General features: G+C 40.7%; 1 protein-coding gene across 1 annotated transcript in view; it reads right to left on the reverse strand.

The window, feature by feature from the left end:
* Nucleotides 1-24,663, reverse strand: part of VWA3B (von Willebrand factor A domain containing 3B) — a 69,818-nt gene extending 45,155 nt beyond the window's left edge. The window contains exons 1-8 of the mRNA XM_026069434.1: nt 24,577-24,663; nt 22,707-22,931; nt 20,581-20,675; nt 17,921-18,171; nt 15,893-16,052; nt 11,848-12,017; nt 9,854-9,978; nt 2,841-2,957 (exon numbers count right to left, since the gene is read on the reverse strand). Of these exons, the coding sequence (XP_025925219.1) occupies nt 2,841-2,957; nt 9,854-9,978; nt 11,848-12,017; nt 15,893-16,052; nt 17,921-18,171; nt 20,581-20,675; nt 22,707-22,931; nt 24,577-24,616 (1,183 nt within the window). The 5' untranslated portion in view covers nt 24,617-24,663. The remainder of the gene's footprint in view (nt 1-2,840; nt 2,958-9,853; nt 9,979-11,847; nt 12,018-15,892; nt 16,053-17,920; nt 18,172-20,580; nt 20,676-22,706; nt 22,932-24,576) is intronic.
* Nucleotides 24,664-26,730: the final 2,067 nt, after the last annotated feature.

A 26,730-nucleotide genomic window follows, 5' to 3' on the forward strand; every position in this document is an offset into this window, starting at 1 on the left:
ATACATAAATTCAAGTAGAATCATTTGAGAAAAGGAAACATCAGAAGATATAATTGGAAATTCAGTTGAGAACATAGGCTAACACTGTATCATGTTGTTGGCTCTTTGAGAGAAGGCCATTTAAAGTAAAAGGCAAACTTTGTCTTTGGCAGAAATTTTGCTCTGTTTCTCCACAATATTGCCTTTTGATAGCCTGAATACTTGAGTACCATCTCACATTTTCTCTAGTTCTGTGCTCTCCCCCTAGCATTTGTTATTGATATTGAAAGAAACAGGATTATTTTTTTTCTTATCTGGTATGACTGTTCTAGTGTTTACCTTTTTCATATCATACTGTTTTATAAATTCTTTAAGGACCATCTTCTTAAGATGGGGAATTGCGCATCTCTGGATACTGGTAACAGGATAAAGAGCTCTACAGTCACTCATCACTAGCTCAATAAACCACATCTAAACTGACTGACTCAGCAGTAGTTCTCATAGCAAGGTGAATTTATTCTGTCACACTTTAATTTCAGTGACTTTTGTGGTATAAGCCTACTCTGGTTAGTTGCAGCTACGGTGACTACAGTATTCACATCCTGAGCCTATAAACAAACCTATCTGCTGCCTTAACAAACACAGGGATCAGCCAGCATCAGCGCAGGTGCAGGTGCAGGTGCAGGTGCAGGGTCAGAGTCTGTTCATGCGGAAACGTTTGCTTTCTGATTGCTTGTGGCCCTTAGGACAGCCAGTCTCATAACTGTCACAAATGCACTTACGTAGTTCTAAACAGAAATCTGCCATTTTTCTTTTTTCCACGTGCTTTACGTAAAAAGTCATGTCTCAGGTTCAGGTAACTAATGCATTATCTGGAAAGTCAGCAGAAAATCTGCCTCTTTCTTTCTGTTTCCCCTGCTACAGAGCGTTGCAATCTTTAGAACAGATTATATTTTACAGCAGAGCATTTTAAAGAGATGAAGAAGGCAAAAACAGGAAGAAAGGCAGACAAACAGCAAAACTGCAGTTATTTGGACCAATGGGCAAAATTCAAACAATGCTGAAGAACTGCCATAATTTAAATGTAAATCATGCTGTAATTTAATTTATTTTAATTCATCTATAAAGTGATTATATTTGAAGGCATACACTAAAAGAACACTAAAGCTGCATAGTCAAGCACTCATAAATTAACAAGCACTGGAATTAAAGCTGCCCTTGAAGCTTTTTTGTGGTCCCTTTGTTCACATGCATTATGATAGAGCTGTTAGACTTCATATGGGAAGTCCTGCTAATTCAGAGGATGTTAACATCAGAACACTAAAGAACTGTATAATATGCCTTCACAGAATAATAAAGCCAAGCTAAGTCCTGCAGAATTATGTTATTGCCAGATGTCCAAATCCAGGGCAGGCAGAGAAGGTTCCCAGCTTCATACCTTCACCACCACAACCCAAATCACACACCTCAACACACTGCTGACAGAGAGTTCAGGTGATGTACAAGTGACTGTACAAACTGTTCTTCAGCAGGTGATCCAGAAAAGGGTATCTGTCCCCTGCCTCCATCAAGCCAAAGTGAAAGCAATTGCACTGAAAAAACAGTACGGAAGCTACACAAAATCACTGATGAGTTGTGCTAACTCAGCCTGAATTTTGTATCAATTTAGGCAAAAATCCACACTAGACTCCATGCAAGTATTTTAAAACCAGGGACAAATGCAGAATATAGACATTGACAATCACAACTACGATCATGAAAATCCAGCCTCTCAGTTGCAAACTAACCCTGAAGCTGCCTAGACTTTACAAACTCCTAAGTTTCCAGTATTTAAAACTTGCTAGTGTTATCATTACACTCCAGAGCATGCCCAGAGCACCTCCATCTCAGCAAGGCTGAGCAGCTTCTCACCAATCCCTGTTTAACCTTTCCAGGGATTCAGAAAGCAGTGATGCTTCTGTCTCCAGAAAGGCTCAGTCCGGTATGCACAGAACAACAGATCATGCTCTGGGCAAAATATAATGGTGGAAACTATTTGTTTAATGAACAGATGTTGGTGTTCCTCCATGTATCTTAATACAACAGTGGTCATAGCACTCACCCAGAATGCGAGCAATTTGGTTTCAATTCTCTACCTCTGCCTAAGAGAATTCAAACCCACACTTCTTCCCTTTCAGGGGAATATCCTAGCTACCAGATTAGAGGCTATCCCAAGAAGACCGTGATGGGAGAAAGATAGGGTACTTCCTTAGCACTCTGCAGAACACAATGAAAGATTTACTGGCCCAGGCAGAGAGGGAGAGAGCACAAAAGAGGAACTAAAATTCTCAACATCTGTGGTGAGCACATTAACCTAGAAGTGGGGTGATCCAAGTTACAATCCCTGTTTCTCAGACTGTTTCTGTATTTTGTCCAAGGCCTGTTTAATACAGAATATGGAAACAGTCCGGATGCTGTGAAATCAGTACTCTGAGGCAAATACCTAAACTGGTAGGCTCCAGAATGCTAGGCCTGCTATTTATCTCTCCTTGGTACAAAAAAAATCTTGAAGTCTAGGTAATTTCCAAACCTAGCCACTGGTGTGAATTAACAATGGTGTGTTTCAGCCTGAGGTGTTAAAATTCAGCAAGTTTTAAGCAGTRGTAAACAGAGGTTTGTAATGGAAAATTTTAAGCAACCCTATGTTTAGATGCCAAGTATAGATTCTGCCTATGTATAGACATTGCTGCTAAACCACCTAAGTGGAACTAACGAGAAAATCATCCCTAAATTGGCTTATAATAAAAACTGTCCACAAACAAAACAAATCGATCATGAATGCAATGCAATGGTCACTGTCCTGATAGAAACATAAATGATACCATCTTGAGAAGCAGGCTGGTCAGATTCTGATAAAATTTTCTGGACTTGTGTCAGTGTACTCCTGGCTTCCTCCAGCTCCTTCCAGATCAGGAAGACATCTTCACGGACACCAGCTACTGCAAAAGGAATAATAGATAGAACTTGGCATTTTGAGAAAAATTCTGCTTTCACCTTTATAACTTCTCAATTACCATGAAGTCATTGGGTTCATCCAGATAATGCTGTATGACCTTGTTCATAGGATCCCATTGCAATGCTATTCTCTGATGGAGGTAAAAAAAGGGCTCAAAGCTGGCACCAAATTCACCGTATAGAGAATGAGAGGTGCTTAGCCTGGTAGAAGTAACCTACGGAGTTGGCCGCAGTCTGTTCCCATAATGGGAACAAATTTTTTTTAACACTATCACACAATAATAAGGAAATTCCACACAGAAATTCACATGTGGTCCCCAGGACTTCATTGCAAAGGAAGGCTCAAAATATCAGATCCAACTTTGATACTTTAAAGAGAGAACATTTTCAACTCCTTCCATCCCCTGATGTACATAGATATCTTTAAAATTTAATCTTTTTGCCTGAAGAGTATGTGATTTAAGTTTGGTAAGATACATTTATCTTCATCTTAAAAAACCTCAGTAGTCGTAATTAAATGTTAAAAAAATAAAAACCTTTTCTATCAGGCTATATTCTCAAATAAATGAAAAAATCCAAAGCTGAAGTTGACACAAGGTTTTCTTTATCTTGACAACTATGTTTGTTTAAAAGATTAAAATGTGTATTTACTTAGTAGAGTACAATTATTAAAATTGAGGCATCATGTGTACTTAAGCGGTCTACAAACTACTAAGAAAAAAATGTGTTAAATTAGGTTAATCCCAGAGCTTAAGACTGCAATATAGGACAGGCTGCAACATAGAAAAATTGCGTGTAGTATTACAGTAAAAAAATATATAAAAGGGGCCAAATCATAAGCTCTCCTAACTGTAAATGCAGACTACAACCTATTGCAGATTACAACCTATCACTGAATTGCAGCTGAAGATGCTGAGTAAGTCAAAGTATATCTTAGCATCTAGTGGTTTAGTGAATATACAGTGGTTCACTATACAAAAGATAGAACATGCAAACCTGTGTACTAAAGTAGGCTAGCAGTTAGCAAACAAACCTGATCATTTTGTTCTTTGATAAATTTCCTTGAAATAGTAATATGAACACGGTTTACAAAATAACAACTGAAATTTACATGTGAAATCCTTTTTATTTCCAAGAAATATTTTGAAACGTGTTATTGTACAGTGCCATCTCCTGGGACCTGCCTGTACTTCAAAAAAAATCTGCTTTAGCCGATACAACAAAAATCAACATTTCCTCAGTTGCAAAAAGCCTAAGTAAGCAAACCTTTCCACAATATAACACATAAAAGGCAGAAAAAAAATTAAATTCTGTCATCATGACCTTACAAGTTCAATAAATGTATTCTGTTCAAATACTTACAGATGCTAGCCTAGCTAGCTAGAAAGTCAACTTTTCTTTTAAAAACAATCCCTCCCCAGAAATGCAAAACAGACAAAATATGACTGTTAGCAAAATTCCAGCAAGTAGGGAGCTAGGCAGTTCCTGAGGAGTAGCCAGCCATTAAATACATATCTGTAGTAACAGTACAGAACTAAACCCACAAAATACATGCACTCACACACAGGCACATATTTCTAAATTTAGGACTGTTGAGAATGCAATCCAGTGAAACCATCTTCCACTGAATCTATATGTCCTCCACAAGCTGCCAAATGGCAGGATCCAGACTTAATTTTATGAAGGTATTTAATGTTATGTTAAAAATATTGAAAGAATTAATAATTTTTCAACTGCCTTCAAAATAATATTGATGATTTTATAGTGTTTCTTAATTTCCCCTTTAACTGATGCTATGGACTCTTCAATTTTACAGGAATATTGTTGCGGTTTCCAATAACGTGTATTGAATTAACATTACACAAGAAAGTATTTTTCCCTATTTGCTTTTATGCTGCAACACAGCAAAGTAAAACTGCATACATTTTTAAAGCAAATAGGTTTGATGACCCATATTTTGTAGGACAAGTGCAGGCATCAGCAACTGTACATTGCCAACGTCAAGTTGCCTGGAAAACCTTTCATCCAGGCCACAGTCTTTCCTGGGTTCAACTGGAAGAGCAGGTTGCAAGCAATGCCACACACACACACCCACACACACACACCCACACCCACACACCCACCCATCCACCCACCCACCCCCATCAGCATCCTCCAGGCAGTGTTTTTGAACCCGTGGCCTGTCCCTAGCTGATGACTTCGAAGCGCATCAGTGAAAAATGACTGAGAAAAACAAACCTCTTGTCAGCTTAAACTCTCTGCGTTCACACCTCAGCTGTGCCATTTTTAGGGTCACAAACCGCAGAGCAGTTGCAAACCACTGCCCTGGCGGCACCCTCCAGGCCAATGGCCCCTGCCCCGGCCCATTCCCCGGCCCTCGCGCCTCTCTACACCCACCCCCTTCCGCGCAGGAACCACCTCATCTTAAAAAAAAATGTGTTTTAAGGGCTTTTTAAGAGCTTTAAGGGTCGTTTCCCTCGGGAGAGGGGAACAGCCCTCCCCTCACCCCAGCCATGAAGCGGCCCACTCAGCCGCGCCAGCTGACAGTTCAACTGTCCCCTGGGCTCCAGCCAGGAACCCACTGGCTCCGCTTCAAACAGCATCACAGGCGACGGCCGCAGCGCAGCCAGCAGCCGCAGGAAACGCATGAGCGAAACAGGGCTAACGCTCTCTTGTTTACTCCCGGCCTGCGCTCACAGTGAAAGGTTATTTTTTGCTCCCGCCCGTCCCCTTCCTTGCCTGACTCCCCGCCACGCTGCGCAGAGCGTGCACCATTGCAACCCTGCAGAGCAGCGGCGGCACCGGCCTGCAGTCCTGCTGCGGAGAAGCAGGCTGCTTTTTTTTGGCTTTGGCCACCAAAATTTCAGTGAAATGAGAACAAGTGTGCAGGTGGCTGTGCTCAAGGAGGCCCTGCCCTCAGTGACGTGGTGTTTCTGTCCCTGAGAACCGAGTCCCTGAAATAAACGAAGAGGACGGGGAAGGGCACAAGGAAGCGTCTGGGGCAGCGGCATTTTGCTGACACCTGCTAACTGAGAAGCCAGGCAGTATGGCTAAGCAAAAACACACACGCGCTTGCACATATACATGAAAACTAATAACCATCCTCATTTCCATTTCTCAGTTATTTCACACCGGCAGGCAATCTTAAAAGAAGAAATTTTTTTCCATGCCTACCTGCCAGCAGACAAACTTATCCAGTTTGACAAGTCATTGTAACCCATTTGATTTCACACGCAAGATATAATAACTGCTTAGAAGAAAAGCCATACAAAAAAGCCTACAAAATCTACAGTATCTTTGAAAACCAAGCAAATACCAACACAAATGTAGATCATGCAAAACAGAAGTATTTCTTCCTTCTCGGACTATCTGACTTGGACCATGGAAGTGAATCCAAATGTAATGGAAGAAGACATCTTTTAAACTTGATTTACTTGCAAGAGTGGCCATTCAATTTTTTCACTGCTGGTCCCTCCCTCAGCCTATGTGGGGCAGCAGAACACAGCAATATTCCCAGAAGTGCTGATTTTTTTAAATCCACACTTAGGAGGGGATGAATCAGAGGTACGAAGGAGCATAAGAGGGTCAGCTGCTGCCTGCACCTACTAGGCCAAGCAGCAGAGGAATTCATTCGAGCCAGATCCTGCCCCTTTTCCACTGTGCAAATGGACAAAGTAAATGAACTTTGTACCCCATGTGGTACTGCAGAGCAGCTATCTGCATCACTCTCTACACATTAGCAAAGAGATTTGCCAGGCCAAGGTTAGGCTTCTAAGACTAAACAAAGCATATGTAAGGAAAAAGCAGAAACAATGATCTTTACTATAGCTTGTAAGCAAAGGAGCCACTCTGAAGATATTATCCCAGTTCCCTGGAGCGTGGTCTGTGCAAAGGTTACTTACTTCAATGTTATATATGAGGGTGGCACTTTTATGCTTCCCATTTACATAATAACAACCTAGATTCTCCCTGTGACCATCAGGTAACTGTAGACAATCAGGCAGAAGAACAGCCTACACTGTTTGCAAGCTTGTCAGACACATAGGCCTATGCAGCCTGGAATAGCTTGTTATTCCAGAGGACTGTCCATGCTGAGATATATATATTCCTCTTCATATTTTTCACATCAGGCAATTCCTGATTTCAATCCACTGACATTTTCTTTACACATGCCAACTCATCTATTCCATCACACAGAGAAAAACACTGCCCAGAGATTTACTGTTGTTTCTATTTCAGCCCACGAGGAGCTACTATTCATTACAGGATCTAGCTCAAAATGCCACTGTTCTTCAAACCCTGTTCAGCACTTATCTCACTGTCGCTCCAAGCAGATAGCACAACTGTGCACCTCCGAGGAAGAACTTCCTCCGCAGTTTCCACCATCTCTTGCCCCCTATGTCTTCAAGTTCCAACCTAAATTTCATCTTCCTTCCCTTAAATTTCATTTCCCTTCCCTCTTCCATTTAAAATTTAGCTACATAACAGAATCGCTTAATTTGCACCTTTTTGCAGACGAAGCAGCTACACAAAGGATGTAGGCAGAAGTGATAATAGGAAAATCAGTGCTGGAAGGATAAGGAGATATTACCACATTTGTCCAAATTAGGCTTTACATAAGAGCATTTCTTCTGCCTTAAGCAGATCTGAGTCTGCCAACATAAGGATCCTAATTCTTTTGTGGCTTACACCTGTTCTGATCTTGAGCATCCATTCAAACTGAGTGTTAAAAAAAATTCAAATTTGGCAGTTTCTCACGCTTACTTTCTAAATGACTGCTCGAGATGCAAAACAGGGGAGAATTAAGCTCTTATCTGAAGTTTTAAATAGCTCACTTACGACTTATTTTGGTTAAGTATATGAAGAAGAGTGAACATGAAGATATCCTGTATTTGCAAAATAATGTTATTCACTGGATACCCAGAAAACTATCAGATGGTTGTAAAATGGCTTCTTCAGTCCATAAAACATAGTGATGAGTTTGAATTTCCAGCTGTTGCACTTGTGGTGCAAAAAGAAACAGAATCAAAATGTCCCTGTGCCTCCCCTTAATTTCCAAGAAACACCACATTTGGAAGATTAAATATCTGGTTCATTTTCTATTTATTTCCTTCTATAGTTTATGCCACACATCCAAGAACCAGTTTCAGAACACATTAGCAGGTAATCAACATTTTTATTATTATTGCCTTCTACATCCGTCAAGGAGACTCGGAAACAAGAAGCATCAGACACAGACCAGAATAATGTCTCCAATGTATTTTCTTTTCTGAAAGGATTTGAGATTCTGCGTATGACTGCAATGCTCTCATTGGCTCTCAATGATGTCACAGCTGTGGTTATAATACCCAGTAAGTGCAGAAAGCTAATTGTGTTCCTTTTTAATGTGTAAATTCTACTCCATAATAGCAATAAGACACAGCAGACAATGCATTTCAAGGAGATTACTGCCCTTTTGAGTGATTAAAGCTACTCAGCATTCAGCTTTAGAAACAGTGGTGAGGAAGTAACTTCAGTCATACAGGAGCTCTAGGCCTGTCTATTGAAACAGACTGGCTGCCTGGGGGAAGAGGAAAGTCCCCCCCTGAAACAGGGTCCAGCAAGGAAGCACTTGTAGCAGGCTGAAGGCGATAATTATAGTGCTCTGAATTAGTATGAAATGAGAGACACAGTTCTGAAGCATACTCTGCTCTTAGTTTTTAAACCCTGTGCAGGACAGGCTTGGGTGTCCTTTCATGAAGCAAACAAACAGGTGACACTTTGCCCTCTTATTTCTGGCCCCCACCATGGTTCTCTTGTACTGTTATAATCATGGTCTTAGTGTACAGTGAAGGATAGCTTAGTACACAAGGAACTAGTCTACGACCTGGGAAATACAGGCTAGTTAGTCACAGACTGCCATATGAATTTAAGTGAGTCACAAAATCCACCTTATGCCATAGGATCCCCAGCAGTAAGAAGAGGATAATACCGTTCTACCTTTGGGGCAGCACTCATGTGAAGTGCTCCAGCATAATGAAGACGTGAACCGTGAGAGTAAAGAGGTCTTATACCTCCCAATGTTCAAAATACACCAGTTTTTTTAACTGAATGTCTTGCTTATGAAGATTTCAGACATATGCAACCTCACTTCACAGCACAAGCTGGTCTCCTCAGAGGCTGGTTGAAACACCGATCAACTAAGGCTGATTTATCACAGAAAAAGTAGCACTATGACTAGTAAGAATCACATGGAGAGCTTTTAGCCCAGCCCCACCCCCATTAAGACAGGGATTCTGCTTCTCCTCTGCTTCTCTCTGCTATTTGTTTCCTCTTGTATTTTTTCACTTTTTTTAACCTCTTTGCTCCCTCTTTTCTCTGGTTCTTTTTACTGTGCTTTTAAAATCCTTTTGCCTGTCTTTATGATAAATTCAGATGTGGAGAGAAGCAAATCAACTTCATGTGGTTTTAATCCCCTTATATTAGGTATGAACTTGGCCTGTATCAATGTGGCTATTGTATCAGCCAATCTGTCATACCCTTCCTATCTTTCTTTCCTCTTCATTTCTGCCATTTCTCTTTACATTTCCACAAGGTCACTGCCATAAGCACACCAGTACTATTCCATATCTTATTAAATAAATGTTCTTGCTTCTTCTCCTTTTTTCACTTCTCTTTCATTCACTCTCACAAGCACATCCTCTGCTCTCTTCATTTCTCTCTTTTCCTTTCCCTCTCCTTCCCACCCACAGAATTTCCATTTGACCAGCCCTGTCCCCACTCCACCCATGCCGACAGAAGGCTTCTTTTGAGTTTACATTTGGCAAGTTCCTATATTACATTGCTATTTTGAAACCTTATTGAGAAAATCAGTATAATTTTGTTTTTTTGTATTGTCTACCTAGCGTCATCCGCCCTTTCACTTTTCTGGAATTCTGGGCAATTAGACTGTTTCCATCCTCTTCACATTTTAGTGCAGGTCCAGTGGCATCCGTATAGTCAATCCTCTCAGCAAAAGCATGGAATCTGCAGTACAAAATAGGGTTTCACCAGTATGTAAACTATGTAAATACCTTCCTAATTTTTACTAGATATATGCCATACATGCAAGTTCATTGTGGTGTACAACTTTGGAATTATTTCCTTACCTATTCAAGATATCCAAGCCTTCAGCTCCAGCAACATTATGAATATTATGAAACTTTTTATGTACATTTATATACATTCTGAAGTCTTTTTTATGAAGAACACCGTTTCATTTTGTTACTGTTTACTCTGAGGCACCTTCCTTTTCAATCTTCTGGAAATCTGCTTTAATTAACACTTTTAGCATACTGAGCAAGCACGTTACTTCACTAACGCCTTTGAATCAGCTCATGCTTCCAGTTCAAAGCCCAACAGGAATATTTATTTTACTATTGACATGCACGTCAGGAATTTAAGCAGACTACATTTACCCTCATTGTCAAAAAAAGAAAAGGTCTCAGAGCAGAAAAAAGATACATCTCTTAAAAAAACCAAACTACGCAAGAATCAGACTCAAACCATGAAGAGTCCATGAACTTCGACCATTCCTATGGGGAAGCTGGCTTAAATGTATATACAGTTATTGGGCAAATACCCACCAGCAAGATATCTGTTGGCCTACTAAGTCTCTGCACCTAAGCTAGACTCGTGCAAAATTATTGAAGACTCAATGGGAATCATATCAGAAGAAATGGTTCTTCTCAGCTCCCTACCACGCCCCTTTTGCCTCTTTCTCTACTGTACAAGATACATTCACCTTTCTTTTATAAAGGAGGAAAAAACACTGCCAAAAGAAAATGAAGGATGGCAACTGGCAGTGCACCTGGTATTGTGGAGGTACCGCAGTTCTAAATGACCACAGCAAATATAACACTTTCCCACAGCATTGCTTTTGGCAGACATTCCACCTCTTAAAAGCTAATTCTAAACACAGATGGCTTCAAAAGAGCTAAGCAGCTGCCATCTTACCAACTGCTCTCCTGCCATTTGGGAGATTTCTACTGTTGGAGGTCTTCCCACTCCTGTACAACTAACAGCAAAACAGAAAGAACTAGCAGCCATTTCACAGTTCTGTGACTTATAGTGACTTCTGTTAAGGAGACAAACACCTACTGACTCCTACTGCCCTCCTGCTGTTCAACACGAGCTTGGTATCGTGGGTTGTTTTTTTTTCTTATTATTTTGTTATCAGCATCAAGATTAAAGTCGTATTATCCCTGTCGACTGAAGGTTGATTCTAGATTCACATGGCTGGTTCCCAGGATAAGGCAGCCAACAAGCCATGTGAAATATTTCAATTTCCGCCAACCACATCAAATAGACCCTGGAGAGTATGGTACAGAACTGCAGCTTCAAATCACCAGGTCTAATGGATAACACTACCTCAATATTTTGTTATTCCTGGAAATGCCTATTTAGGACAGGCATTACCTTTTCAGTACATGTCTATATATCACTTGATCCAACAAAACCATAATCCTTTGCTAGCGCCTGTGGATATCACCAAAATACAAAGTAAAACAATAAAAAGTTGTTTCAGTTCATGTTGTGACCCTTTCCCCTGAACAATTTTTCAGTATTCAAAAGAGGAGCAGAAGACAGACAATTTAGGATATAAATAAGGAATGGTTTTTCTGCAAGTCAGGGAGCATCCATCTGAAGAGAAGCTTGGTCTGTTCAAGTAGGCCCTGTATTTTAGTCATAGCTCTTTAATTGACTTCCTCTATTTCCCTGGACCACTTACTGAATAGCTTTGTCTCATTTTCTCCATGAGTAAAATTGGAACAATTCAGATATTTTCAGATACTGTTCGTATCAGAAAAGCAGTTTACAAATACTGAAATCATTACTGCGCTTCTTTTGTCATACCTGCCAGAGGCCAATTGGCTCAACTCCTTCAGGAAAAAAACAGTTCCATCTTCCCTGGCATTGAAAGATACAGTATTGACCGGACAGGGGCCATCACAAATCTTCTGAAGAAGTAGCTGCTTTGTGTCTCCAGGAACATCACCCACAGCAAAGAAATAAACAGCTTCAACCTGCCATTACACAGAAAAAAAAAATGGGAAGACTGACTGTTTTGCAGAGATGTCTGGCACGTATTCAAACTCTGTCCCATGCTGAGTACTGGGATGAAAATTTGGTTGAACTGATACATTACTTGGGCTATAAGACTTGCACATTGCTGGCTCTCCCTCTCATTTAACTTAGTTACTCAAATAAAGTATAACATGCATAACACTTCCTGAAGTGAGAACTGAACCTGGCTCACAGTCCCTGGGTCTGATTCTGCCCAACACAAACCCCTTACCACAGAAGAAGTTAACAGAAAAACAAAGACAGGTGTCAGAGATGACACCTTTATTATTAGTCAGGATGAGGCGCTCTGCTGCATTCTGCTTTTAAGAGAGATGCTATGTTGGTGCTTTGCCAGGACTAAAAATCAGTAAGAACTTTTATTCCAAAACTAGATTTGTTGGCAGCACATATTTTGAGGGTTAGGAAAGATGCAACATTCTTTGAATTCTATTGCAGGTATTTACAGATAATTCATATTCTTTTTTCTTCCCAAGGCAGAGGGAGCTTGGCAGGTTTCTTATGACCACACACATCTCTTATGAAAACATTATTGCAAGAAGAGTGAGAAATTGAAGAAATGTCTTCTAGTTACTGCCTGTGTATTACGTTGTAATAGATGCGATGTTGCCTCCACATCCATGCTAACAATCCTCATGGTAAGTATGCTTCTTGGATTTAGACTTTCATTAAAAACAAATGTAGCAACAGCTATTTCCTCATGATGTTCAGGACAATAAGCAAAGCACATTGGGTCCTAAGGCATGGTACATACCAACTGATAAATATCAGCTATTTAACTGAAAAAACTTCAAACAGGTATTGTAGGGAACCCTGGACATGCACCACAAAAGAGAAAAGAAGACAAAACTGTTTGAGTCTGGGAAGACACTGAGGAAGTTTTTCTGCACTCGCACCATTTCATGCAACAGTAAAGCAAATTCAGTATCACCTAAAAGTGTGTTCAAGGATTTCCATTACTGTCTTTGGCACTGATTTGTATTTCAGCTCCCTAAACCAACAGATTAGCACATGGACATCTTTTATTCAGTTGGTATTCCCAGCTTCAAGGCTGTAGAACCCCCTTATTGTCCCACATCATGAGCACATTGACACAAACTGACACAGATTTCTGGATTTCAGGCTCTCTCCCCTCTATCTTTTGCCACAAATACTCTGGCTAATGCTCATCACTGGAAGACTTCTCTCCCAAACAGACAGCCCAGTCCCATACCAGACTGGGCAAATTGCTGAAGCAGCACCATGCCATTTCAGGCTTCCCCTGCATCTTGTGGAGGGGGCTAAACACTCCACAAGGGAGCCAGGACCCATACTTAGAGACCACAGTTACATGGGAGCAAGCAAGCCTGTGGTTGGCCAGGTTCCCTGACATCACTGTTAACACCAAATACTAACGTTAAAGAGACAAATAAATGTATTTCATTAAAGTGCGAGATTAACAAAATACTAACTTTAGAGACAGATGCACAGAAACAAAAGGAAACAATGCGTGCAGCTCTCTGTACTTCCGTTCAGTTCTAAAAGGTCCCCTCTGTTTCATCCAGCTAAAAAGCTGTCAGAGCATGTACACAGCTCTCCCAGCTGGGACCCAGTCCTGAGACAACACCCTTGTTCTGGAAATTCCTTTTGCTGAAGAGCCGTCTGACCTGGGGGGGGACACACACGTATCGCACAACCACTCTTCTCTGTGTTCCTCCTGATTCACATGTTCTCCTCCTTCCCAAGACAGCCAATAATTCATAGATTTGGTATTTAATTAGAATATCAATTTTCACACTTCTTCCAAGGAATTTACTTCCTGTCCCTGCAACTTTTAAAATGCTGAAATTTCTTGGGCTTAGCTGACACAGAACCAACTCCTGACAAGAAAATAAACAAAATTGCTAACCACAATGTACTCAACTATAAACCCAGCAATAACACACCATGAAGGAAATGGTTCTTACAGATTAGTGGGGGAAAGGTTCAAACCTTTGTATGTAGTCCTTCATATTTTGAAAATGATAATTTACACAGGCATCTAAACTAGCAAGCAAACTTCCTAAAAGAATAGGAAGGAGAACAGCATGAGCAGCTCCCCACAGTCTTTATCTTTGTGGAGAGGTGCATCTTGGATGAGTGACCCCTGCTCCAAGCTTGCTGGAGTGGTGTGACACACCTGTATGGCACTGCAAGTTAAACACTGCAGCTGCAGCTGTGGCAGGTACAGCCCAAAGGACTGCAACTTTATGGCAGAGTGATCTTGAGCTTCGGACAGCCAGTCATGAAGAAAGGAAATCAAGGGAGTAGCCATGCACGGGAAGAAAAGCTCCACTAAAGGAACGACAAGGAGAGCCAAGTCTAGGGAAAAAGGAGCTATTGTTTTGGAACAATTTCTGTCGAGGAAGCCAGCTCCAAGGAGTGAGTCATTTACGACTGTTCAGTGAGTATGCAGCTTTTTCCTGGGACTGAATGGAGACTCCACCAGCCTGCACTACAGCAAAGCTTGCACTCAAACTGAATTGTCAGACATGAATGATAATGACTGTACTTAGGAGTAATTAAAGTCTGCTTTATATTGATCACCTGCCAAAACTGACTCCCTCAGATTACCCACTAGCCCACCAATGTCCAGAAAAAATAATAGATGTTTCACTGTCAGCTGGATTTTAATTTCTGTTTATTCATACTCAGACCCGCCAGGTTCAACAAGCCTTTTTTTCATCCAGACAATACTGAAATCTGAATATGAACTTTTTTGTTTCCCACCAGGAAATCAGTAATATATTGCAAATTGAAAATGTTAATAAAATTTATGAAAGAGGCATCTAAAAAAGCAATCATAAAAAATGTCACTTTTGCACAATTTGCTCCTCACCCAGTTCCTTTTCAATATCCATTTTCAAACATCACGGTTCATTCGGTTGAGAATTCACCTATACAGGGAGCCAGAAAGAAACTAAAGCCCAATTTACCTTCTCCTTCAAACAATGTCTCAGAATGAGATTTACAAGGAAGTTAGGATTGGATCTGTGCAGAGGGATAGATCTTAATGGCAGTAAAAACTAATGATTCTAATCCACACACAATGGGCCCAATTTTCCATTAAATTCAGGTGCCAGAGAGCTGAATCAATTTACATTGTAAGCAAATTTCATACAATGTCTCTTTCATGACACAAGTTTTAAGTGACTAGCTTAAATGATGGCATATATTTTTTATGTCTTGTGCATCTGCTACAATGAATAATGTAATATGGCACTTTTAGAAATAGACAGAATTTAATTGCAACTATACTTGGATATGCTTTGTGCTATTGTCCTGGAAGAAACTTTGTCTATAATCTGAATGATGCAAAAGGATTTGCAAGCCCCTACAATCAGCTAATGCTTAAATAAAATTCTGTACATACTATTTTGGATTTTAAGTAAAATTTTCCATGAGCACTTTAGATACATTACAAAATAAAAATGGTTTCACTGTCTTCAGTATTGTTGATATGAATAATATTTTCATAAGCTTGAGACCCTGAAAAACATATATGGTAAAGACAGTGGAAGGCAAGATATTTTCTCTTTCCCTTAATGAATGAATATGTTATTTATTCTGGGTACTCCACGGAAAAGAAAACAAACAAGTTTCTGCTTTCAAAATACAATACATTTACATAAACAGACTATCAGGAAACACAGCATCCAGCTATACTGGAAAAAATCCTTCCAAACCCTCCCATTAATATTTATCATTTCAAAATTCATCAGGGCAAATCATGGTAGCCAATCTGGCATTGAATATTCTTGGATTTACTTGAGGCTTCTGAAAAGACATATGAGCTTACTGTCTCATCACTCATGGCTTCCAGCAGAGCCTCAGCAGAGCTGGTATGGCTGGCAGCTGTCATCCGATCCAGCTTCCAAAGCCACTTAACAGCAGACTTTACAGTATGTTCAGACACGGGAGCACATTTCTGTTGCCACTTCATGAGATCCTGAGCAGCCCTGAAAGTGACATCAACTATAAATCAGAAGTAGTTAGAATAATGTTGGCAAAGCACAAAAACAGATCTCTACTATCTTTACTATTTGGTTAGATTTTTAAGTAATAATAACAATAATAATAAATCACACATACTAAATCTAGACCTGCATTAAGAGAAGCAGAAGCAAAATAAAACCCTCAGAAAAATACTGGAATTTTTATAACAATTTTTTTTAAGACCACTGTTTCCAAAGCAGGGTCAAGATGGCTGAAATACTTTACAAACAGTTCCTAATTCATATTTATCCTTAATATAAAAGATCTCTTTCAGCAGTAATTGGTTATACAGGGCTCACAACTGGGCAAGCTGTACTCCAGGAGAAGGATATAGCCTGTCTCTCATGCTGTTGCCCAGACAATTATCAGCATGAATCTTTTCTTTAAAAAGTTGGGAGAAGGCACAATCAGGTTTTTAAAATATGTGTATGAAAAAAAAAAATCTGGCTTCTACAGAAGCCAGATTCCCTTCACAATTTGTTGCATGGCCTTTGTGTCAGATCATCTGATCTGTGTTTTTTGTAAGAGAGTTGATTTTTATCTACCTATGAAAATAAGATTTCTGATGCTAAGCTTTTTGATACTTTAATTGAGCAAAAGCCTTTGTCTTAATGGCACTATAGAAGTGCAAAATATATGAATGTGTACACCTGCATGTGCACATAAAAAACCAGAAAGCAAATAAAAAAATAACTGGTTCCAGCATCCGTGACATTCCATCAAGTATTATTCTGAAGTGTTTCCTGCAAACCTAAAAGACCAGTATGCCTTCACAGATTCTTTAAGGTAATATTGTATGCTACAGTGCCCCTTGCCTCCCTCCTGCAGCAATGATAAATTCAACAAACACTTCCTAGGTTACAGTGCCTAAATTTTGACTTAGCTTTGTGAACCATCTTTAAAGAAAATGTTACATGTGCTTCTCAAAAGCTATGCAAGTTGTTTTCTACCTTTCAAATCTCAGGTGTATCACAAGGTAGAGAATTAAGATAGGGCACCAGAACTAAATCAGTAGGATGAAGCTTGGGTAAAATGACTTTAGCAATCTCAGTTCCTAAATTGGGATTGTAAATTCCTGTAAGTCATCTTTGATGACTTTCAAAATTGTATGGGCTAATTTGCACACAATAATTTCATACACAGGAATGTCCATCCATCTATGCAAACCCAAATGTATGCATTCAAATACATTTGTGCAGAGATATGTAAATTTGAACAGCTGCTTCTATTTTTCTATTTGTAATTAAACACAAATTCATTTATTCATGTTAGGGAGCAAGCACTTGTCTTTTGTTATGGAAATCTAGTATTGTTTCCTAGTTCTGCTACTGATTTCTGTGTGACCATGAATATCCATAGAAATATGAATAATTATGCCTCTGCCTGTGTTACTTGGGGGAGTGTACACTTAGCTTTAAGGCAGAAACTTGTAACAGCTAAAGACATGAGAATGTCTAGGCAGTCAGATGGGACCTGTCTAGATCACGCTGTAATGCTTTCACGCCTCACTTGGAGGCATTACTGCTCTTGCAGCATCTCCCTTATCTTTCTATTTTTCTGTGGTACAGTTGTAAAAGGCACATATCAATATTTGTTTTCTGTTAGTGTTTATCTGTTCCTCAGGGTGGTAAGAAAGGTCTTCCATTAAATGGAAGCACTAAGCTCAGCATTACTGTGGGCAAAACTTGGCGGAAAATCTGTAGGGATTACCGTGACACAAATCATAACAATTTCTGCTACAGAAAGCATATTATCCAAACACATATCTATATGATATGAGACTTTTTTTTATTCTCCAACAATGGGCAGACACAGATTTCTTTCTGCTTACCGAATGAGGTTAAATTTGGCAATTTGGGTCACCTGTTCCATGAGGACCATCGAAAGTGCATCACAGCATAGATCAAATTCAGTTGGAGACGCAGTGCCAAAATCCAAAACAATGACAATGCACTGTTCTTGAATCACTCCAAATATCTGTCGGCTTTCACTGGTTAACCATTCCACTCGCTGCTTGTATAGCTCAATAGCTCTCATTAGACAATCCACAAAATGAAGAATCAGTTCTTTTTTGGCTGTCAGCTTCATTTAAATGAGGGAGAGAAAGACATTGAACATCAAAACACAAATGGAGCCCCAAGCTTAGCACAGCTGCAATAGCTGGCATATAAGTGCCAAATATGCCAGCCAAGGTAGCAGTGAAAACAACCCATTTTAATTCCACTATTTCAAGAGCAAATACTTGATAAAAGCATCTAAGCTACAACATAAAAGACACTATTTTGTCCTAATTGCTTTTCATAATCTTTTTAAACAAGCATGGGACAGTGCCAATGGGCTGTATTACTTTTCTGTCTCAAGACTGGAGCAATTAGAATGAGCTAAACAGGGGCTAGGGTGGAGAAAGGGCAGCAGAACAGATGGATGAACAAACTGAGGAACAGAGAAACCTATTTTCTTAGACTAGAATTTTGACTGGCTTTTAAAATTGTGTGCAGCCGCACAAAGGAGTGTACGGTTTGGTTCTGGGGGCATTTCAATCTTGTCTTTAGCTTTTGAAAGGAAATTTAAAATGCTTCCTATTTGTGCTTTTATTTCACTAACAATGCCCAACATTAGAGCATTTCTGGTAGGTGCTTAGGCAAATTTAGTTGAGACAAATGCAATCAACAACTAAAACTTCCCATGTCATATCAGCAAATTAAGCAATATCTCGACTCCGTACTAAAATGAAAAACATAGGAGACTATGTATATATGTACACACATTCACTGTGCAAAATGTGGGTTTACGAACTCACTGTACGTTCTACTTGCAATGAGTATCTTTGTATCTACTATATATACTTGCAGCAAATGTCTTCTTATCTACTAAAGACATTTCCCTGATATCTCTGATCCATGTAAGTTAGTTTACCTGCTACCTTCTGCCTCCAACCAGTTTCCTACGTGTGAGTACAAAACCTTGGAGATAGAAAGGTTTTCAAATAAGAACATTTCTCAGTGAGAAGAAATTTCGAGCACTATCCCAGAATGTCAGTCTGCAAACTTCTTCCTCTAAATGTATTTTTCCCTGTCCCTTAACATCAGCTAGGGTCCTGTAAAGCATTTCCCAAGTGCACAGCATCAGGCTGTCTGCCAGAGGAATGGAGCCTAAGAAGGAGTACTCAGAAAGTCCCGTTCCCTCCTATCACAGCCAGCCTCATACAAGCAGCTCATTGCATTACACTGATCAAACCCCATCTTAAAAGCAAGCAGTTTTCTTGCTCCTCCCTACTTCTTGCAGATTGATCCAGATTCCCATTTCTCAAAGGGCTGGAAAACTTCTGACTGTCCAGGCTAAATTTATTCATGGCAGCTTATACCCAGTTATATTTGGACTAGTATGCTTTTTAGCATAGAAAACTATAGTTCTTCTCTGTCCCTGCAATTTGCCTTTCTGTAGGCATTCAAGGGCAATAATACCCTTTTTCAGTTTTCTTTGAGCTTAACTAAATGCACCAGCATCAACTGAGTCCTCTCATAAGATCAGCACTCCACTGTTGTTCACCCTACTAGCCTTTCCCAGTAGCTGCTCCAGTTTGAATTGCTTTTTCTTAACCTATGATAACCAGGACTGTACACAATATTCTAAAATAGGGCTCACCAGTCTTGTAGCGTGGCACCTTATGGCTACAGTAAATTTTCTTCTCCCTCCCCCCAACACTTCCTAAAATTGAAAAACATTATGTAGCTATTTCATACAGAATTAATGGGAAGAAAAGAGGGAATAAGACTCCCTGAAATGTTTTTTTCTCCATTTTCACACCTTGTGCTTCAGAAGTGATGCTAGTTAAAAGAAAAATGACAAGCTATCGTTTTTTGTAAAATCCTTTATGAATTAACTTTCTCCCCTACTAGCTCACATGCGTATCTCTTCAATCAGAATCCATCCCCCTAATAATGGGACAGCCAGCAGCTGTTACTAAGACATTCCTTAGAACATGAATCTGGGCAGAGATCCAACTAGCTGTCTCTGCAGACTATGCTGAGCCTTCTGTGACCCACTGGCACTTAGCAATGGGGAGCTTTGCATCGGGAATGACGGCACATTATGTCTCCTCATTTCAGCATCTCCATTTGTTTTACTGACTACAATTTTCTTAACTCAGCTGAGCATCTTCTTTTTAAGTGTTTCCTCTTTCAAGAAAGGGTAAATGTTGCTTAGAAACTGCAGCCTTCTCTAGAAAGCCTTACTGCAATGCTGCACCAAGGCAACAGCATAAGACTTCACCAGGAAAAAAAAAACAAAACACAGATATCTAGCTTATATACCACTGATCATTATTATTAACAGTCTGGCAAAACAGAATAAAATGCCAAAAGATAAAGTTCTCACACAAAAGATACAAGTATTTCCTGTCATGGGGAGACATTATAGGCACATCATTCTGCTACAGTGATACTAACTTCTAAGTGTATGGGGAAGTTATCCCAAGTCAATCACACTTACATTATACACGCTGCCATCTTGTGCTCTCATGTATTGAGGAAACAGACCATCTGCATACCGAGAAGCCACAAGTTTCCCCAGGGTGGTCACATAATCTACAGTAAAGGTTACAAAAGATCAAGTTGCTAATCATAAGGATTACTTTCACAATGTACTTTTCTAAAACATATGCAACACAAAAGGGGATAAATCCTGTTCTACTTATCATGTACTTTGCTTTTGATAAATCAAAGTATCTTTTCACAGAAAGCTAAAACCAATATGAAGTAAACCCTTTTCAGGGGAATGAGGAGGATTCTTTGGATATACTGGGCTTTGAATGAGGAGGAGCTTTTCCCTTAGTAATGAGCATTGCAAGATACATCTGTCCTTCAAACAGACACTTTCCAGCTTGACATGCATACCATCCATAGGTGAGGCAGATGTATCTGTACTGTACTCCCAATGTTATGAAGCTTGAAAGAAATTTTTTTCTGCTTTTGTTTATATCAGGGCCCTCAGGGCACCAACAGGCCTTGATTGCCCTGACCAGCTTCACCTGGGGCCTACACCCATAGGGTACGTAGACCTGGGCACCCTGTCTTTGCTTGAGCTGTGTTTTAGGTATACCTGCCTCTGTGGCCCTCTCTCCTGGATGGACCTGTCTCCAGTTCAGTCTGCTGGATGGGCCTCTTGGACCTACATTGCAGATTTGTCTCCAGTCTTGTCTCTGGCTCTATCTCCTGCTGCTCCTGACTGGACTCCTGGGGTGGACCCTGGACCTGGTTCATCACCTCACCTCATCTGGGACTGTCAACAGACCCTGCTACCAGCTCCCTACTGTGCCTGCTGTGCTCAGACGCTGCAGGACTGCATGCTCGTCACTGGGGGCAGTGCCTGTGCTGTGGTCCCCTTGGGCTCCTGGCTCAGCACCTTGCTCTTGTTGCTCCCTGACAGTCTAGTCAGAAGCGGGGGGAAAAGTACATTTAGTTGTTTATAAGCAAAAAGATAAATGAAAGGTTTAGGCAATTAAACTTTCGTATTATGCATTTACCTCTCCACAGGACTTGCAAATATTTGTCCATCAAACAAAATACAAAATCTGGAACAGATAATGCTGTTCTCTTACACAATGAAATGGGTGCTGAAGTGGGTGCAACTAAGGAAAAGGTTGCGCACTGCTCTGTTGGTAGCTAGAAAACTTCTGCAGTAGCTCCACTGATAGGAAAATGTTAGGGGTGGGAATATTTAACGTCACAAAGCAGCTATTCTATAAAGCATGCTGCCCTGTTAAGCTGGTACTTTTTGTTCTTAAATCTACACTGTAACAACATGAACCCTGCTTTACAGCTTCTTCTTCCTCTACAGCACACAAGATTTCAGAATCTGTACTGTTGGTCTTTGAATGCCCCATGGACGCAAGCCAGCATTATACAAGCTGGAACAACTGCAATATATTACAACTTTTACTTCTCGGGCTGTAAACTCTCCAAAGAAGAGACTATCTTACCATCACCTACAAAGCACTATTATAGAAGTGACTAATAATTATTAGCAAACTCTTCCTCTCCCACTGCCAGATAACTGCAAAGAACATTTTTGTACAGCCTGACTTTGCAAGAAAATCAGCCTGAATTCAAACCAACTTGAACTGCTTACGTAAAAATTGGATCCTTGGTAATGATATACTACTCGGGAATGCCTTGGCTAGCCCAGATAATCAACCAGTAGATCACAGATTACAGCACACTGTACTCCACATTTGCCTCCTAAAAAAGAGACAGAGATCTCATGGTGTGTTATTTTCAGGCAAAAGATTAACAGCCTCAGCACCACAGGTTATTTTCCAGCTGTAGCTAAATTGTAGAGCACCTCAACAGGGGCTAGGGTAAAGAAGCAACAGTATAGTTCAATAAGGAAAGTATCTTTCTCAGATCAAGAGGAAATGGAGTTCCTCAGTCCGTTCAATGTCCCTCAGTTCTGGCAATGTCAGGAAGTGGGGGCATGGCTTCCCTTTCTGTCATCATTATAAAATAACAGATGATCTGAAAATCTCCTCAGTGTAGACTGTAGTGCAAAACGAGCACCACACTACAGTCTATTCTAACTCTTTTTTTTATTTATTCTATTATTGGCTTGTCTTATACCTTTCCTGTGCTGGAATCCAATTTGTGACAAAATCTGGGAGAGGGACAATTTATTTCTCTTGAGCCCATGAAGTTGGAGCCATTTAGAAGATGAAATGAGGGGCTGTACATCCAAGTCCCACTGACAGACTGCCAGTCTCCCTTCCTTTTCTTTTGATTTCTTCTTGTGGTCCTCATGGGAATCTGAGCTCTCATGATCTTGTCTGTGCTTTGAATCAAAGGCATCTGTTTTAAAGAGACAGGAGGGAAAAATACCTTTTACACTTCAACAAAAAGATTCACTTGAATTCTCTCCTTTCTCTACTTCTCTTCCATGGCACTCTGTACACATATACCTTACTTCCCATGTTCTTTTATTATACTGAACAATGTTCTCAATCTGGAAAGCTGCTATCAGTCCTACACACCTACTTGCTATTATGTCTCTTTTTTTCATCCATATATACATACCTTCAATTTATTACCAAAAATGTCTCTTTTATGCTGAAATCCAAGCACTGACAAGGCTAAGTCCAGTTTGCCAAAGGGCAATTCTTGCAGTCCCTAAGATATCTCTCCTAAATGTTGGGAATGAGAACCATAACAGGCACCTGAGGTTGGTCAGACTATCACTACATAAACAATAGAAACATTATGCAATAAATCAAGGATCTCTAACAATTGTATGTTGAATTTCTGCCATTAGCAATGGCAGAGCCAGCTGCAGATCCTGACTTTTTTGCAAAGCAGGTGAAACTCCCTCACCTCATGTCTACACCACAAGTGTAAATGATGGTACTGGCAGTAGCTGTTCCAGGCTCTGTGATGGATCATGCACAGGCACAGATCTTGGACATGAAGGCCCAGTTTCATTTTAAGTTCTACAGAACAATGAACACACCTCAACCCTGATTTATAGTTGTTTGGGCTGGCTCCACCTGAAACTAGTAGCAGAGGCAGTCCAGGGCCTGGAGGGGTTGAGGAAGAAATGGAAGTGATGGCAAGAGTAATGCCTCTGTTCCTCAGCACACAGGGTTCTAGGAAGACTTTGGTATTTCCTGCTCATTCCTGAAATTCTCTGCATGAACCAAGCTGGGTCTAGTTGATTTATTACCCTTGCTGTACCTAAGCTGATTTCCTGTGGACATGTTTGATGTTTCTGCCCATTTTCTCCAGCATCAACATTATCTGGAGTATCCTAGTCCCCCATTGCCCCAAATACGGTAAGCTGTTGGAGCTGCAAATGTACTGCATGGATCAAACTGGTCCAAAATTCAAAGAGGGGCACTTCTATCTTTAATGACTACAAAATAAGTTTCAGTCTAGTAGGGAATATGATCAGACCTCTCTGCCAAGATAAAATATTATGACAACTGACCTGGTTACAAAAGTTCATGAGATAAAATGTTCCTCAGTTAATAATGCATAAAGAAAGTGACACTGTGCCTTCAAAAAACATCTTTCAGTGTAACAGTAGCCTTCTATATGGGGCAGACTGGCACCAGCTCTTTCATAGCCATCAGTCCTACAAGCAGGGTGTTGCTGTGGCAGGCCTGCAGAGGTAGGCACATTATCAGCCCTCCTCCTCCTCCTCTCAATACAAAAGCAGCAGTGGCACATGTTAACTCTAGAGAGACACAGATGAAGGTAGGCAGCTGTTCAGGCACTGAACATAGTCAGGCAGTGTTACAGTATATGACTTGAACAGTCATTCCCAGTTTCCTCCTCAGAAAAGCAGAAAAGTCAGCACAGCACCCATATACAGCACAGGCGAGACTGGCACTGCTTCAGAATGGTTTGCACACAGCTGGCAGACCACAGTTCAACAAACCAAAATGTAAATTATCCAGAAAACATGGAATCAGTGTAAAGACAGTCCTGAAATACTCACAGTCATTCCAGGCAGGTCTCCTACATGGATTGCCAGTCATGCTGGATGTCTTGATTTGAAACTCCTCTTTGTTTTCTTCTTAAAAACCTGAGGAATTATTATATAAAAAATAATAATAATAGATTGCCATGCACAGGACAGTATGAACAGGAGACCAACAGCACAGGCCTTGCCAGTAATAAGGAGAAGTCTAAAGCCAAGATTTTCTTATGGATACTAATAGTACAGATTAAAAAGGATAGCTATCTTCCATGTCAATAAAGTGTGAAGTCAGACGTGACAGAGATCCCCTTCATATTCTGAAACGGGTATGCGAAAAACTAGCAATATAGTTTCCCTTTATCCCCTCTAAATTATCATAAAATATAGCCAATGTGGTTCCACACAGATACACTACAAAAATGAGAGTGGTACTTCGGCCTGTTGTCAGACAGCTGTATTACATTCTATTATTGCTTTGCATTATACCTTACCTTTGCTATAATCCAATTATGACTAAACCTGGGAGTATCTGAGATGCAATTTTGTGAACAGGTTTATAACTTTGTAAGACTACGAAATGATTCACAAAGGAAAAGAATTATGTGTGTATATATGTATATGCATGTGGTCTAAGGCCCAGCTGCGAATAAGACACAACATATGAGCAGAAAACAAAACGCCAGGGGAAGCAAGGCTGCATATATTGGCTGAGTGTATCATTTTGAGACATCGTGTTTTGCCATTTCCTTATTTCTTCTTTTAATAAATAAGATGAATGAACAAGGGATATTTATGAATCACTAATAGGCCAGCTGCTAGCTATTGTCATCAAGCAGTTTCCTATGGGAAAAGCAAAAATGGGATAAAATAATAACAGGACTGCACCAAAAGAATTAACATCCTCCCTCTTTCTTCTTTGCAGAGCCAAACATGCTATTTATTCCTCCGAACATGAGTTTAAATGCCCATACAGAAATATATGAACCATTCCGGTCTTTGTCCTGCTCATGCAGAAAGACATTAACAGCATGAAAGGCAGGGAGAATATTAAAAAAACAGGAGTCTGTCTGCTTGTAACAGCACAAGCATTCTGCAAAAGATGTTTTCTAGCAGAAGAACACCTCATTAGCAGGGATTTTGTGTTAACACAACAACAGAAGAGAACATTTACTACAGAGCAGTCAAGGTAGACAATGTCCATAGCAAGCAGTGAGACTTTTGTAATTTCTAACTGAGGATGCAGAAATTATGATGCAGAATTATACAATGCTCTCATGGTAATAACTGATCTGCATTTCACACGCCAGCCTGCACCGGAGAACTAATCCCAGATGCCATCTCACTTTCCAGATGCCCAGAGGTGCTGTGATAGATTTGCCTTTGCTTTAGACTCACAGTACCACTCCCAGCCACTGGAACAGCATCTGTATGTGAAAAACTGGCACTGCATGAAAAGGAACATTTGAAAAGGAGCTGTAGTGACTTCAGTGGAAATAACAAATTCACCTCAAGTCTTGGAAAGGCAAGCAAGATCAAAAGAGATGACAACCAGCATAACCTTGGGCTCAAACTTTGAATCAAAACCGAGTTTTTTCAAAAGGTGAACGGGAGTTCATCTGAGCACCTCTACCTTTTCCCTCCATCCAGCACAAGCAGTCTTCTAAAACCTTCACCCATCATGTGTTTCGAGTTTTTAACAATGTGGCAGCATGTGTTGAATCCATAAAACCAGCCCACCTGATGCACAAGTAAACTCCCGCAGAAAGCCTGTGGGCTTTACAGCCCCAAAAGCCCACCCGGGCCCACCAAAGCGCTGACCCCCCACGCGGACAGTGCGCAAGGAACAGCCATTTTCTGTGGAAATGGGGCAGCTGGTGGGCTCGTGAAACCACCGCCAGGCGGGGAGCGTGGGGCCAGGGCCGCCAGTGCTGCCATTGCCGAGCCACGGTCTACGGTGACCGAGGCGTCAGCTCGGAGAAAGGGGCGATGGAGGGACCCTGTGGTCCCTGGGGCTTCGGCCCACAGGGCCGCATCACCCCGCCGCCAGGGCGCGGGGCCACGCGGAGAGGGAGGGGAAGGCGCCCCCCCCCGCGCCGCGCCGCGCCCCCTCCCCGCGGCCGTCGAGGCGCAGCCGCCAGCGGGGCGCTAACGGCCGCTAGCAGGGGGCTAACG

The sequence above is a fragment of the Apteryx rowi genome, unplaced genomic scaffold (assembly GCF_003343035.1).
Source record: "Apteryx rowi isolate R43461 unplaced genomic scaffold, aptRow1 scaffold_297, whole genome shotgun sequence".
NCBI classification, from domain to species: Eukaryota; Metazoa; Chordata; class Aves; order Apterygiformes; family Apterygidae; genus Apteryx; species Apteryx rowi.